Source organism: Malaclemys terrapin, chromosome 15 (genome assembly GCF_027887155.1).
Source record: "Malaclemys terrapin pileata isolate rMalTer1 chromosome 15, rMalTer1.hap1, whole genome shotgun sequence".
In the NCBI taxonomy this organism is placed as follows: Eukaryota; Metazoa; Chordata; order Testudines; family Emydidae; genus Malaclemys; species Malaclemys terrapin.
In genome coordinates, this window is record NC_071519.1 from 33,170,195 (window position 1) to 33,185,155 (window position 14,961).

A 14,961-nucleotide genomic window follows, 5' to 3' on the forward strand; every position below is an offset into this window, starting at 1 on the left:
GTGACAGCTCCCGCCCCTCCCCGCACTTTACCAAAGCAAACCCCTTTCTTTACCTCTGCAGCTGGTGGGTGAGCAAAGCTGGCTGGTTTTCACATGGAGCTTGCAAGGGTGGAGATGGCTGAGGTGGGCGAATACAATCCTGAGCCAGGCACCAGAAAGAAGGGGAACAAAAAGTATTTGCAATTAGTCAGTTCCATCTCGACTGAGACAGTTTGGACCATAAATTAATCAACCTGAGACAGAAGTTCTCGCTATTCTACCAGCTGTGCATGCATTGCTTTTGAAAAGCCTTCCCCCTTGTTCTTCATTACAGCAGGTCGGGCACTCTAACTTGCCACATACACAGTTTTTGTTTTCGTCCCTAGTCTCATGTGGCCATTCAACACCTCTACTGCAGGAAAACCTGGCTAGGATTCAGGGAGCATGGTCCCGGTTCCAGTACCTGAATCTGCTGATGGAGAATTTGATGATGCTGCTCCTGCTGGTACAACATGTGCTGCTGCTGTGTCTTCTCCAGAGTTCTCTCGTCCATATGCCCACCATACATCTTCTGTAGTTGCTCACACTCCTGTAATGAATTCAATACACCCACAACATGATCTCTTCCTGCACAGCAACCCTGCTGCGCAAAAAAGGCTTTCACTCTGCAGTCTCCAGAGCCAGAGAAAAAGAAGAAACTGCAGGACAGAAATCCTAATCCATGTAGTTAGCAGCATGTGTGCGCATAATACCAGGGTCATCGCAACTCTCTCATACAGTGGGAAAGAAATAGATGCTCATGGAACTAAACTCATGGGCTATTTAGTCTCTTTACACTGCAATTGCAGGGAGTGCAAGTGAAAAGCATCAGACATGAAAACCCCAAGATTAAATTAGCATCTCGTGCTCCTGCTGTGCTGCACAGGGAAATTCCTCTCTCGGGGCCAAATCCAACTCCAACTGAAATCAACGACAAGACTCCCCCGGAGGTCAAAGAGAGGACTATGCAATTTATGCCACAGCAGAGCAAAATGGCCTTTCCATGACCGCTATGGCATGCGATGGGACTTCACTGCCATTAAACACTGGTGAAGGCACCAGTGGCTTTTAGCAGCCGTGGCTAAGAGGATTTTCAAGAGTGTTCTTCAGTCTGGTTACTCTGTGCAACACCACGGATTGTTATTCAAACCAATCAAACAAGCAGGCCAGGCCCAAGAACCAACCATTTCAACTTTGAAATGGGATTCTGGGGACTGGTTTCATTGCGTGCGAGTCTTGGGAAGAAACTCAATGACAGTTTCTAGGGAGCACAGGTATCAGGGCCCACGTTCCTCACTTGAGCCTGACTTCTCGGACCTTACATGTGTTTCTACAGTGATATGTCAAGTCCCCAGAAAAGGGGAAGCCCCCAAGGTCCCCAGGCTGCAGCTGAGATGAAGAGGAGGATGGCAATTCTACAAAGCACACTCAAATACCCAGAAGGAGGGAGAGGATATGCTCCCCAGCTGCAGCTCTGAAGAATGTTTAGATCCAGGAGACAAAGCAGTAGGAAAGGTTTCCTCTACCAGTAAGTCAGTGACCTAAGCTAATTCATTGCATCCCTCTTCCTTCCTTTACCTGCTGAAGCTGTTTGATGCTGCTGTTATTGCCCATTTTCTCCAGGTGGGCTTTGAACGCCTGGATGCTGGCAGCACCGTCAGAAAAGCGGCGAACCGGGGAGAAGCGCTCAGTGGGGAGGTGCAGGGTGTTTGAGTCCTTGTAAACAGAGCTGAACACATGGGGAAGTGGGTTAGTGAGGCCAGCTGAAAAACAAACTCAGCTACAGAGACATTTTATTTACATCAGCTCTGCCAAGTTCTGCCTGCCCAGAAGTTCTGTTTCTGGGTGAGAAGTAAAGTGCCATTAGTTTATTCATCACCCACATGGTACAGGGTTAGCAAGTCCATTTTATGCTAGGGTAGGTACATTTTCTCTAAGATTTTGGCAGTCTGATTTATATCCTACCTAGATTATAACAGGGGCCCCAGTCTGTAACTGGCCATACGACTCGGCCTGGCACTTGGTTCCCCCGACCTGCAGAAACCATTCAACTGCTAAGAACTGAAAGGCGTTTCTCCATCTGAGAGCCTTTTTCATTCACTATACTTTGGAGTTTACACAGTGACATTTTTGCTAAGCTGGAGCATCCCTATATTCCAGTGGGATGGGAACACTTTGTGCTATGAAAAATGGTTGCCTGTTCATCTATCTGAATTGGGGAAGTAGGAGCCAGTCAGGAGTGCTGCTGTCTTCGACGAGGTGATTCTGCTGCTGAGAACAGTTGTCTCTCTATGGCAAGGCCTGTTCGCTAAGAGGAGACCCTAACAAGCACAGCCGGAGCTTGCCTGCTCAGTCTAGTTCTAAAATACAGTCGGCCAGCACCGTAGGAATTCTCATTTAAACAAGTCCAGGAGCAGGACCAGCATAACAACCTCCCCCCCAGTCCCAGCCCAGATGCTTTACTTGCAGGTACACCTAGAGAGAGACGTCACTGAGAGAAGAGCAATCCACGGGATTTCCAGGAAAGGAAGAAAACTGGAAAATACTCATTTGTGCATCAAAAGGGGCACCAGTAACCCTGACTTCTGTGGGAAATGGAGGCTTCCCATTTGAATGCCAATAAAGCTTAGACCATCACCTAGCAGTAAGACCTGCCCTCTCTCAGCACACACACAGGCTTCCAGGATCTTCCATTTCCTAGATGACACATGCGGGTGAACCCATCAGACTGGTTTATTCCAAGCACTAACACATATCAGGCCTTGAAGATGAGGGAGTTTTAATCTGAACACGTTCTGCCAAATGTTGCATCTCATGTGACCACAGAGGGATGGAGCGGGGGCGGAGGGGGGTGTCAAACAAGGAAGCTGCACTTGTAGGGGGCCCTCAAGACAAAACCAATAATGGCAAAACAAAAGTTTTAGAAACATTTCTAAGTCTCCAGTACGTGCAGATAAAAACAGCCGTGTCACAGCACCAGTGGATCGGGGTGGATAAGATTCACACCCCAAGGGTAGGAAAGACACTGCTGACTACAGAGCTATCAGGTCTATCCTGCAGCCACTCTGAGCCAGAGGAGAGGCCGGCATCCACGTTCAGAGAGGCACTAATCCCATTGTGGGGGGATGATGACAACTTTGTTTCCAGGAACAAACTTCCCTTTCAATCTGGGTTCCCACATAGGAGTCAAACCCAAGCACACTCCTCCTCAAGACTACATCTTTAAGAGTATTACAAAGCACTGCTCTCTCTCCACCCACAGAGCAAACACTAACACATGAGGACCCAGTTAGTTTTCTGCCCAGATGGGTTTAGCTTTGTACCAATTCAATCCATACAGAAAACGAGTGGACAACAGTTTGGCTGCAGCAGTGGTCTTTGTCTGTGAAAGGCCCTTAGGGAACAAGTCTTTAGAGCATTCCTGCGGATGGTTTGGTTGTAAAACAAACAGAAGATAATCGAGCTCCATATAGTAGTGCTTCAAACTGAATTACGTTAGACAGACAAATTGGTACTTTAAATATTTGATGTATGCACAGAGTTCTCTGCTGAAGCCTGCTCTGAAAGACCAAACGGAATCTCTGCGGGAGAAGCTACCCCTAGCAGGAGGACAATTCTCATTCATGTTGTAACATTTCCAGGATGTCAGTTCCAGTTAGTTTCACATATTAATGTATTTCAATTCATTACGATTTTAGATATGTTCCAGCTAAGGTTAGAGTTGGCTGGCTGTCACGTTCCCTTTCTGCCGGTCAGCAAGCCAAATCTGTCCATCTGACCTTCCAACTCGGTAACGGGCAGTGCAGCAAGTGAGGAGCATGAGCATTGTGCATCAGGTTCCCAAGCATGCTAGGGTGATGCACGGTAACCCTAACCCCTGGCTCTCCAGACTGGCTTTCTAGACTAACAATTGTTGAGACCTTTTTAAGTACAAACCAGTTTCAAACAGACTACATTAAACACCAGAATAAAAGCTGAGAGCTGTTCAGTAGGCAGTACTTTGTGGCTTACTGCAGGTTTTGCCACACTACACGACACAGCCTTCCACTAGCTCTGTCTGAGGTGTACAGAGACTTCCAGGTGCTTGGTCTGGGGCCAGATGTGATTTTCAAGCTCCTCTCTTTTGATCTCTGCAGGTCTGTAGTCCCACAGGCTTACAGGCCTCTGCTGTGACATGTAAAATGCTCATCATTGTGAATCTGGAATGAGCCAATGCTCTCCTGTGCATGTGCAAACAGAGGAGCAGACACATGATGAGAGATGAGAGCCAGTGGGGGCAGGGTAGGCTCATTCTAAAGAGCCTTACAACAATCTCTCAATGGCTTCGTTTAAACCTCCATTCTGAAGTGACCCTGGAAGCAGGACATACAGTATTTTCTGTTTATTTACTTTGCAACTGTTTTTCTTCTCTTCCTATAAAGCACTCGGTGACCCAAGAAATCTTCCTCCTCCTCTCCTGCCTCCCTACAAGTGTTTCTACCCAGGAGTAACTCAGGGTTTATCTTTTGTCTTCTAGAGTTCCAGCGTGGCACCAATGCCGACTCAGTCTGCTCAGAGTTCACCTGATTACACCAGCGCCCAGCTCAGCAGGTATCTGGCTACAATAAAGAGTGCTTTCACAAGCTTGCCAGTGTGAGCTGGTTAGAGGATTTAACATGAGCACAAATCTGGTTTTCTCGGTAACTACTTTCTCAATTGTTCAGCAACTGAAATCAAAGAAATGAGCATGACAGTTTACACTTATGTTACACCCTCTGCTTTGGGGTCGGGGTGCAGTTTTTAAGCTGTGTCTGAGGCAGTAGGGTCTCCAATTTGCTGCAGCATCAAAGGACTCTGTAGAAATAATAGTTCTCCAAGTCAGGAGGGCCCTTCCTCCAGAATTTTAGCTCACTTGGATCCAGTTTTGCAACAGTTCCCTCAGTCACAAAAGTTATAATTGTTCTCCCCCAGATTAGAAACAAAAAGACAAACGGGGAGCTTTGCACGGAGACTCTGCAGTGGAAACACACAACTCTGGTGCAGTGAGGTATCTAAACCTACGTATAGTTTACTCCTGGTGCAGCCTTTCATACAGCATTCCACTACTGAATATTCCATAGCAGATTTACTACTCACTACAGGGTTGAGCCTTCCAGTACATTAACAAAGCTTTCCACTAAACTGGATCGTTTAATCTTAATCCCAGCCCCGGGGCAAAGGCAGCCATCCTGGCCAATCATCTCCAGCCACAGAAGTGGGACTGGAGGGGAAGAGCCAACTGATCCCTGCCCGTGAGTGCACCACGCATTTAGCAGCTGAGGAGCCAATATCTATCCAACAGGGCCAGCCAGCGTCTGCTTTGGGGGTCTGCTGCTTTCTTCTTTTAACCCCTTTATGCCAAGCTGGATTTTTCCTGCACTCCATTCAGACGACATCTGAGCGGGTTCCCTGGCACAGAGCTGCCCGAACGGCCGGTGCCATTACTCACCGGTGCTGATCGGGTACCAGGTGTGGAGCCCAAGCCCGGGATCGAAAAGACTGCTGTCCTAGCTGCCTCTGCAAGTCTGGAGGGATTTCAGCTGTAGGGTTGGTCATTGCCAGAGTGTGCCTTTTTGACCTATTTGCCAAGTATCTGCAACAAGCAGGAGCATATTTTATAAATGGAAGAGACTGACGGGAATACTCCAAAAGAAGGGAGCAGAAGCAGATAATCCAGAGTAATTAGGAAAGGAAAATGCTCGCTGCAGTGCTCGGAGCCTGCTGTGAGTTGTAGAACACCCATGAAAGAGCAAACCGTACTGCCAATGTCTGTCCGATTAAAGGGATGTTAACTGCTTAGTGGAGGACTGAAGTCATAGCCAGTTTTATTCCAATGCCAACCTTGGTAAGAAACAGAACGACCATTCACCATCTCAGGAGAAAAGCCCTACTTCATCTCATGGGGAATTCTCAAGCACATTCATTTAGATCTAGTTTCAGTGACTAGTTAGTTTCTGTAGGGATTCTTTCTCCTAAAGTGGTGCTAGTCTGAAGGGTAATAGCACTGTCTGCTTTACATCATATGCACTATGCCCATGGGACTGTTTGCGTGAGTAATGCTTACAGCTCGGCACCGTGCAGACAGACGCTGTGCACGTTCCCCTGCGTGGCTCAGCCTGCGCACTTCAGTCCTCACCTGCAAACGTGCTCAGTCTGGAGTCTGAGCAGAGATCAGCACGCTGAATGGTCCCACATCGGATGATGGCATTTACGACATCGCTACCACCGCTGGAGATTAGGCTGCCCTTTGCACTGTGTGTGTGATCTAACCTGGATCTGAACGTAGGTTCAGAGAGAGGAACAGCGTGTGTGTAAAGTGCGCCATCTAGTCCCCACTCTTGGACACTTCGAGCAGAGCCTGGGAATCAGTGTATGGAGGCTGCACCAATGATGCCTAAAGCAGAAATGGCAAGGGACAGTGAGGAGCTAATTCAGCCCATTCCCTTCCTGGAGCCGCAGCCCTCTGAGAGCTTCCACCTTCAGCTGTAGACTAGTTCAGGGCTGGTTTGGGGATTTTTAGCCCTATTGTTCCCTTTGTGTTTTTGTTGGATGCTAAGGCAGGAAGGGCCTGATTCAGTGAGATGGCAAAAGGTGCAGCTATCCTCGGATATTCTTCAATCTTGGGCAAGCACCAGGACAGCTCTCTCAGGTGCTAGCAGTGGTGGAGACACTGACAAGGTTTGAGGACAGAGTGGAATCAATGCCTGTACCTGGACTAACCCTCCCACCATTGCTAACTCAGGTGAAGCTGCATTGGTGATGAGTTATGGCTACAAAGATTCCTGGCCTCCACAAAGCCAGAGGGTAAAATGGGGGTTACAAATACTTCGATTTGATTTCTTTTTAATGTCTGTAACTAAAACCTGTACAGTAGGGGAAACAGCGGCACTTAAAACTATGGCTCTGCAAAAAGCATTATCCATTGACACAAAAAGCAGCCAGTTAACAGAATGACGAGTACTTAGTGGTGTGGTGACTTGCCAAAATCTGAGCCATTAAATGTTTGAGATCCATTAGATGGAGACAGGGCGAGTTTCCCAAAGAGCTTCACAATTGTGGTTTGCTACAATCACTTTATTTCATGGCTCCAGGGAACAATCCAATCATGAACTGCAAGTGTTTGGCTGAAAAAAAAAAAAAGTTTTGCAAGCTCCGAAGAGATGTGATTGTGCCCTGGGCACGGGGAATGGAATGCACACTATTTCAAGGTCAGGCAACCTAAGCAAACAAGGGCAAAAGTTGCTCTACGGTCATTGCAGAGGGCATTCAAACCAGTGTTCTGAAAAGATAAATATTAGCTCCTGTCCCTGGTGTTAATCCTGTTTACTCTTCTGCTGGTGATTAGTGGCATGTCACAGCGTAAGAGGGTGGGGAGATGGAGGGTTAATGTGCACCCATTAAGCACAGTTGAAGCCTGGTTCCGTCCAGCGGCTATGGAGAATGTGGCATGAGCGCACACAAGAAGGATTTGGGGGCAATAGTTTCAAAAGTAGCTAAGCCCCATTTTCAAGGGTGACTTAGGTACCTCAGAAACTGCATCCCATGGACTTACAGTGAGACTTAGGTTCCTAAGTCCTGCACACGTTTTTGGAAGTTTTACCCTTGGTCTCAAAACCCTACCTGCCAAGCCTGACTCTTGGAACCTCGAAGGATTTGGCTGAAAGAGATTTTAAAATATGGGCACTCTAAGCTTGGGCAGATGAGGACACATTGGCAATTTGCCAAGAGCCGCAGGGCTGCATCTTATTTGCCCCAAACGGAAAAGGCTGCAGCTTTGTTCAGCTTTACAGTCTGGAGTGGTGGCCCATGGAGACTGCAGGTCCCAGCTTGCAACTTCTGCTCAGATCTGAGCAGCGCCGTCACTGGAGAGTTCTGATGCCAAGAGACAACGTTCAGCATCGACTGAGGGCAAGGCTTTTGTCACGACAGAGCATGTCATGCTGGGCCCTGCAGTGTCTGCGGGCCATGCCTCCATAATAAAGATGAGAATGACCATGGGTGGCACTGTATAGCTTCTTAGGCCACACTTTGACTACCCAGAATGTGTAGACTCCTAACCACTGGAAGTAGAAGGCATTTTTTAACGTGTACCATGTTTGGCTGTTTTCTAAGGTCAAGTAGCCAAGGGAATCTTGGCACATGGCCTGGACAAGCCACTGTTGTACCCAAGTGTCCATCACCATTAGAACCCTTCTGTTTTACAGCACTGAGACCAGTGGAGTTTACAAGGGATCTAGGAAATTATAGGGAATTAAATGGCATTAGCAGCAACTCCCTCACTTCTATACCTGCCTGCTGCCCACCCGGTAGCTATCTGCATCCTTCTTGGAAGGACAATATCCATAAAAGTTGAAAAAGAGCCTGTTCTCGCCAAGTTCCTGCCCACCAAAACTGGGGAGAATCCATGGAACTTAATAAGGAGGATCATCTGCACCAGTTGCTTAGCAGAAAAACTAGCTAAACAAAAGCTACACTGGAAGTATTAGCAAGGACAGTGTTAGTGTTTTCAGTACATACTTTGGCTGGGGAGAGAAGTGAAGTTTCAGGGTCGATATTGGACCACCTCTCACATGTCGGAGCAGACTGTTTCAGGACCTACTGCTATGGCTAGAAGTCTAAATGACTACAGATACCCACGTTTTTATCAAACTCACTTCAAGGCATCAGAGTTGGATGTTTACTGCAGGTCTTGGTCCAAAAGCTGCACAGATAAAAGGAGACCACTTCCCCAAGTCACTCAGCAGGGATGAGGGAGGGTGCGGTGTCTTAGCACTAACTAGGCAGGTTAGTTTGCTTTGCATGCTGATGCACCCTCAGCAAAGGAGTTTAGTGCTCAGAGAGATTCTGGATACCCTATTGTTCAAATAGCCTGCAGAATTTCAGGTTGTTTTACTGAGTTATTCATTCGCCTGTTAGCGTCAGGTAGGGTAACTGCCTGGTGTAAACAGGCACCCATAAAGGAAAAGTTGAAACCTTCACCATAATCAACACCTGCAGCTTGGGATGAGGTTGATTAGTTGGGTTTTTTATAAATCAGCTTTAGGGCACCACAGGGTGAGCCTCTCCAGCAGCACAAGGGGAAAGGCCAACGGATGGGATGTTACCTCTGCACAGCTTCCTGATCCGGCTCCCCATCGGAGCTCTCCTCATCCACAGGGGTAACTGCTGGCACGGCCTGAGGAGAGAGGAAAGGGGAACCATGGGCTCCAGAAGGTGGCTTATTTAACACTATCTTGGGCTGCAGAAACCTGACTTTCTGGAAGAACATTTAAGTACCAGACATTTGGGGGCACTCAGAAACCTCCTCCAAAACACACCCTCACCATTGCACCCTTACATAGTGCAACCTATATAGGGGCAGCTTCTTGTGGTGCTAGCAGGAAATTCAGTAATACACATACCTCCAGGGGGAAGCACTGCCGACATTAACACCGGCAGATTTTCCTTTCTCTCAGCAAATAAAGCAAGAGAGTTGCAAAGCAACCTTAGCAAGAGAGAGTTACAAACATCATGCTCTTCTCAGCACTTCTGAAGAGGAGAAATATTTCAATTACTACTACTAAATGAGAAATAAAAGGCCCATTCAGCATCAGCACGTGACATTTCTCACAGCAGCAAGATGCCTGGCCTCTAGTGCTAGCAATTTTGTGCAGGTCATTAATGGAAGGAGGAAGATACTCAACTGGACAGTGAAAATAACATTCATCTTTGAAAACATACAGCTATGCCCCAGACACAGACACTTCCAATGGGAAGGAGACAATCAAATAGGGGGCTGGCTTGAGGAACACGTGTGCCCCCAATGGTCAGCACTACTCAGATAGGGGCTATAGCCAGACAGCCAGGCATGCCAATTCCAAACGCGGGGCTCTCTGGCAGCGGTGTCACGAAGGAGGAGACCAAAAGCCAGACGCTAAGCAAGCAGCAATGCCGAAGGATCTTGTGAGACAGGGAAGGGCTGCCGGGAAAGGAGAGGCGCTTGTGATGCACATGGTAACTGAAGGACCAAAGCAGTTTAAGTGCCAGGAGCACAGGCATCGTGGGAGATGGAGGCTACCAGCCCTTCTATACACTGCACCGAGGAGACAAGACCAGTCAGAGCACGGCCAGGAACTTGCTGATACTGGCAGTGAAGCCACCGTCTGTTTTAAAAGGTTCCTTTGAATGCCGCTTCAGCTTTGCCTCTGGAGAGCAGGTAGGTAGAGAGGGCCAAGGGAAAGAGTGAGGAAACCCTCCCAAAAGGGAACATCATTGTAGGATGAATGTCCCGGAGGAAGGAAAGCAAAAGCAAATGGCAGGTGGCGAGTCCCTGCCAACGTTGGGAATCTGGCATTTCATTCCCTGTCCGCCCCCGCAGTTCTTTCGCACACGCCACTCCTCCCCCCCGCTTTCACTGCCAGCAAGAGGACAGGTTTGTAAACACGCCACCAACTCTGTTCTTCCTTTGCTACTTACTGGCGTCATAGTGACGAGTGGGGAAGGACCTCGAGGACGCTTCAGCAGTTGTTGTGCGTGCAGCTGGATGTTGGCTCCACCGTCTGAAGCCCGCCGCCCCAGAGGGCCCATTCCATTCAACAACTGCAGAGTCGGGGGCTGCAGCAAGGACTGCTCCTAGGAAGAACACAGGGGAGTTATCACGGAATACTCCTCCTCTAGTGCCTCCCGATGGAGGATCTTAGAGCTCTGTATAAATACCAAGGAAACAGCCTCACTGGCCTTGGGTGAGGGGAAGGATCTTCCACACCTTACTCCTGGGGAAACTGAGGCACAGAGTGGTGGAATGACCTGCCTGAACTTGGTCAGTGGCAGAGCTGGGAGTAGAACCCAGATCTTCCAACTTCCAGCCCTGAGTTTCAGCCACAAGGCAGGCTGGGCCTCTGGGTTTCACACACTTGGAAGCCAAGGACCACGGCGTGATCTATTACTAAAACCACTGATCTCCCGTCCCCATCAAACAAGTTTCTGAATTTCAAATTGTGGGGTGTTTGTTTGCACTCAGAACGACACGAGGGACAATCCCAGCAGTAAGCGACAGCCAATAGAACTAAGGTCCAGGCTCAGCGATCAAATCGATCATTAAACCTATGGAGCAGACTCAGGGCGTCTCCAAGAGCACCAGCCTGTATCTCTGCAAGGCACTGGCTGCAGTTGTGGGGAACATACATAGCAGTTGGTACCTTGTACTCCAGCTGGCCAGTTGGCTGCAGGTTCTGCATAGGCAGCATATTGTGCATGAAGTTCATGTTTGGAGTCACCTGCAGGAACGGTGCCTGGGGAGTGACACGAGGGAAGCCTGGCAGGAGCTTCTGGAGATCTTCCATCACTTCCGTGCTGTGCAATCACATTCAGAAACATGGGACTTAGAAATAACCCAAGCAAACCAACCTATATGTTTGCTACTGTCAGCTCTACTTCTCACTGGCTTTCCCGGTGGATTTCTCCAGCTCAGGAGTGGGGCCTGCACCTTAAATGTAGCAAGTTCTTCCCTTAGGTTCTCAGAATTGGGATTTTCCAGCGCTAACCATTGATGTAAAATACAATTGCACTTGGCATCATGACAGTCTCTAGACACTAAGACATTAAAAATAAAGTGGCTCATAGCTTTCCGACCTCCTTTGCCTCTCTGGCCAACACGGCCCCCAATTAAAATCTAGCCAGAAATAGCAACTGATTCATTGGGGTAAGGAGGAAATTGTGTCCCTGCCTGAGAGGCCTGCCAAACAGGTCACTGGGAAAATGGATTTTTCAAGTGAAAAGACATGGATTTCTGCTATTCAAGTGGCACCCGACTCCCTTCCCCACCCAGCCAAGATTATGCTTTCAAGCAAGAATCCCACCCTGCCATTCCATTCACCACAGAGCTAGATATGCCGGGAGCAAGAAAGCAAAGGGATTTCGCTCCTAGATATTGAAGGGTGGGGTTTTTGACGTGTGTTTTTCCCATTAAGATATGAATCCATCATTTTAGTAGATTATATAAAACCTCTGACCTTTCAACAAGAGCAACCCAAAGGTGTAAGAGCGTCTTACAACCTCCAAATCAAAGCACTGTACCATACCCAGGTGCCTCCAAGAGGCCATTAAAAGCCAGAGAAACATCATCCATGAATTCATAGAGAATGCCACGGGGGTGGAGAGGGACCCTTAAAAAGGCAGGAGTGGGTTCCTTTGCTCCCACTCAGGAGAAAGAGCCCGATACTAACCGTGGGTCTGCGACTCCAACAGTGTGCCTTCTCATTGAGAGATAGCGGACCAGGGCTTCAGGGGATGGCTCTTCCCCTTCGTCACTGTCCAAGTTCATTGTTCCATCAGTCTAGGGTGGGGAAAAACACAAGAGGTTTTGAAAGCAGGTGCCAGAAGCCCAGCGTGTCACTAAGAAAGGGTGCTCACAGGAGTCAGCAATGGAAAGCAACTTGCCTCTATGATCTGGTTCTCAGGGTTGATGAGCTGGACTTGTGGCACATTGATACTCACGGGGTTGCCTGCCTGTTCCGCCTGCAAAGCAGAAGGAATCAAAACCATAAACTGGGGGGTTTCTTTTCCATTTTAAAACCTGCAGCAAAGTCCTTCAGGTTGTGACTCTTCCTACAGGTCAGCCACTAACAGCCCAGGTAGCCCAGTGCTCTTCGGGGGGGGGAGGGGGAATCGCCTTCTTCCAAACACATTAGCCACTTGCAGACGGGATCCCAACTCTACCTTCCTCCTCCTCTCCCACCCATGCTCCCTTCTCAGACTCCTGCCATTGAACCTCAGCTGCATTCCCAGATGCTGCACAGCAGAAATTGGAGCATTTTCATGAAAAGCAGAACAGGGTTAGGCTCCAGCAGCATGCTGGTACAGCCACTTGGGGCTGAAGGGGGGAGATCCAGGAGCCAGTTCTTAACTGTTCTTTTCAGCCTACCCCCAGGAGCTCCTCTCTCTACTCCCTGCACCTCGTGCGCCCCTTCTCACAGCCTGACCTCTGTTAAAGCAAGTGTCTGTTCCTCAGCAGCTCCTGCTGCCAATGGCAACAGCTTCCTCACACCAATCCCAGGTCACGGACTCTCCGCTTCTTAACCCCGAACATCCCCCCCCGCCCTTCGGCCATACGGACGTCTGCCACGGCATTACAAGGTAACTAGGTGCAGCGGGTTTGCATGAAAGACACTAGACTGAATAAAGTTGCCGTCTCATGGCCAGAAAGTTGCAAACCAAGAGTACAGTAACATTGACACACATGAAAACCTCCCACGCAGGCAAAGACTCTTCTCATCTCTCCTTACCAGGGTGAGGACGTTCACAAAGGAACTCAAGTTATTTTACTTACCCAGCTAAACAAACAAGCTCTGACCAAGCTGAGCTTTGCAAAGCTGGGGGAAGTAATGACTAACCCTGCAGCGATGAAACAACCCCATCTATGTGGAACCCACCTGGATGTTAGCTGGTGTGGGGAAGGCCATGGTCCGTGGCACACTGGGAGGTGCTGTAATGCGCAGATTCTTGTGTCTCTTTAATCGGTCGCACAGCAGGCTATAGATTGCACTGTAGTGATCATAGGCATCTGTCCTTAGTGACTAGCAAGGGAAGGATAAGAAGAGATTTTTTTTTCTAGTAATGAAAATAAATCCCCTCCCCCCGCAGACCCACTCTGCAGAAGAAAGTGTTAATTGGCAGGTGTGACCAGCCACCAACATGACATTTACCAGCTGCGGGCGACAGCCCAGTAACAGAGGCACTTGCAAGCTGGTTGGCGTTACCTGTAGCGTGCGCTCTTTGTCCAGCCCCATCTCCACCATTGCTAAGAGCACGTCTTCATTCAGTGGTTCCATCTGCCTTTCAATCTTCAGGTGCTGACATTCTGCTATTAACTGCCAGGGCACAGAAAGACAGTCAGTGCTCAGCACCCCAAGGGCGGCCAATGTTCACTAGTGGAGCACGCCATAAACCACCAGTGCCACAAGCCTACAGCTGGAGCGCCCGCGACCCATGCTGCAGCTCGGCACAGTATCTAAACACTGAGGGTACAGTGGCCTGCCTGGGCAAAGCAGGAGCAGAAACAGCACCTCACTTCACACTAGCATGTGATCTTGGGGGCCAGCTATGTCCCATAGCCAATGTGACTGGAACCAGGATTCCAGTGGCCTGGAGATACCGAGACTAAGAGAAAGATGTAAGATGATGAACGATCTAGAGCCCAAGAGAGGAGAGGGCACTAAGACAAGGACGACAGCGAGTAAGCTGCATGGCCCAGTGGGGAGAAAGAAATACCAGCATACTTGCACTTGGGAATTGTGAACTCTTAACACAGGACATTCATTTGGTTTTGAGGGTCCTGTGGCACCTTTAAAACTAACAGAAGTATTGGGAGCATAAGCTTTCGTGGGTAAGAACCTCACTTCAGTTCTTACCCACGAAAGCTTATGCTCCCAATACTTCTGTTAGTCTTAAAGGTGCCACAGGACCCTCTGTTGCTTTTTACAGATTCAGACTAACATGGCTACCCCTCTGATATTTGGTTTTGAGCCGCTCTAATGGTCTCCAATGTGCACACAGGGCCAGTACTCAGCCCTCCTCCCTAAAGCCTGCCTACTGGACTCCCCACACCCTTTCTGCTTGCTCACCCTGTCAAACTCTGCATCAGCTTCCCCAAGCTTCATCCACTTGTGTTTGCAGATCTGTTCCATTGACAGTCGCTTACTTGGGTCCAGCACCAGCATGTGGCGGATCAAGTGCTCACATTCTGCAAGAGAGCAACAAGAAAATGAGTAATTCAGTAGCAAAGGGCAACACCTCCCCAGGGACACAGCTTTACACTGTGTCGAGAACAAGGGTAGATTTTCAAAGTAACAGACAAACACACTACTCTGTCTACAGGGTCATTGACAAACATGCCTTGTGTCAGGCCTGATTCAGTCATGGACACAAGTGTGGGATTAAATTCCAGAC

At 48.7% G+C, this 14,961-nt stretch overlaps 1 protein-coding gene across 7 annotated transcripts in view; it reads right to left on the reverse strand.

Moving 5' to 3' along the window:
* The window catches only part of SIK3 (SIK family kinase 3), a 148,401-nt gene that overhangs the window by 13,836 nt on the left and 119,604 nt on the right, over positions 1 to 14,961 (reverse strand). For 5 of the 7 annotated variants that reach the window (XM_054004830.1, XM_054004829.1, XM_054004834.1 and 2 more), the window contains exons 7-18: positions 14,637 to 14,755; positions 13,773 to 13,883; positions 13,446 to 13,589; positions 12,454 to 12,531; positions 12,240 to 12,349; positions 11,214 to 11,367; positions 10,492 to 10,647; positions 9,141 to 9,211; positions 5,486 to 5,629; positions 1,597 to 1,747; positions 443 to 568; positions 54 to 139 (exon numbers count right to left, since the gene is read on the reverse strand). In XM_054004830.1, coding sequence (XP_053860805.1) covers positions 54 to 139; positions 443 to 568; positions 1,597 to 1,747; positions 5,486 to 5,629; positions 9,141 to 9,211; positions 10,492 to 10,647; positions 11,214 to 11,367; positions 12,240 to 12,349; positions 12,454 to 12,531; positions 13,446 to 13,589; positions 13,773 to 13,883; positions 14,637 to 14,755 — 1,450 coding nt within the window. The remainder of the gene's footprint in view (positions 1 to 53; positions 140 to 442; positions 569 to 1,596; positions 1,748 to 5,485; positions 5,630 to 9,140; positions 9,212 to 10,491; positions 10,648 to 11,213; positions 11,368 to 12,239; positions 12,350 to 12,453; positions 12,532 to 13,445; positions 13,590 to 13,772; positions 13,884 to 14,636; positions 14,756 to 14,961) is intronic. The other 2 variants (XM_054004835.1, XM_054004833.1) reach the window with 1 other exon arrangement.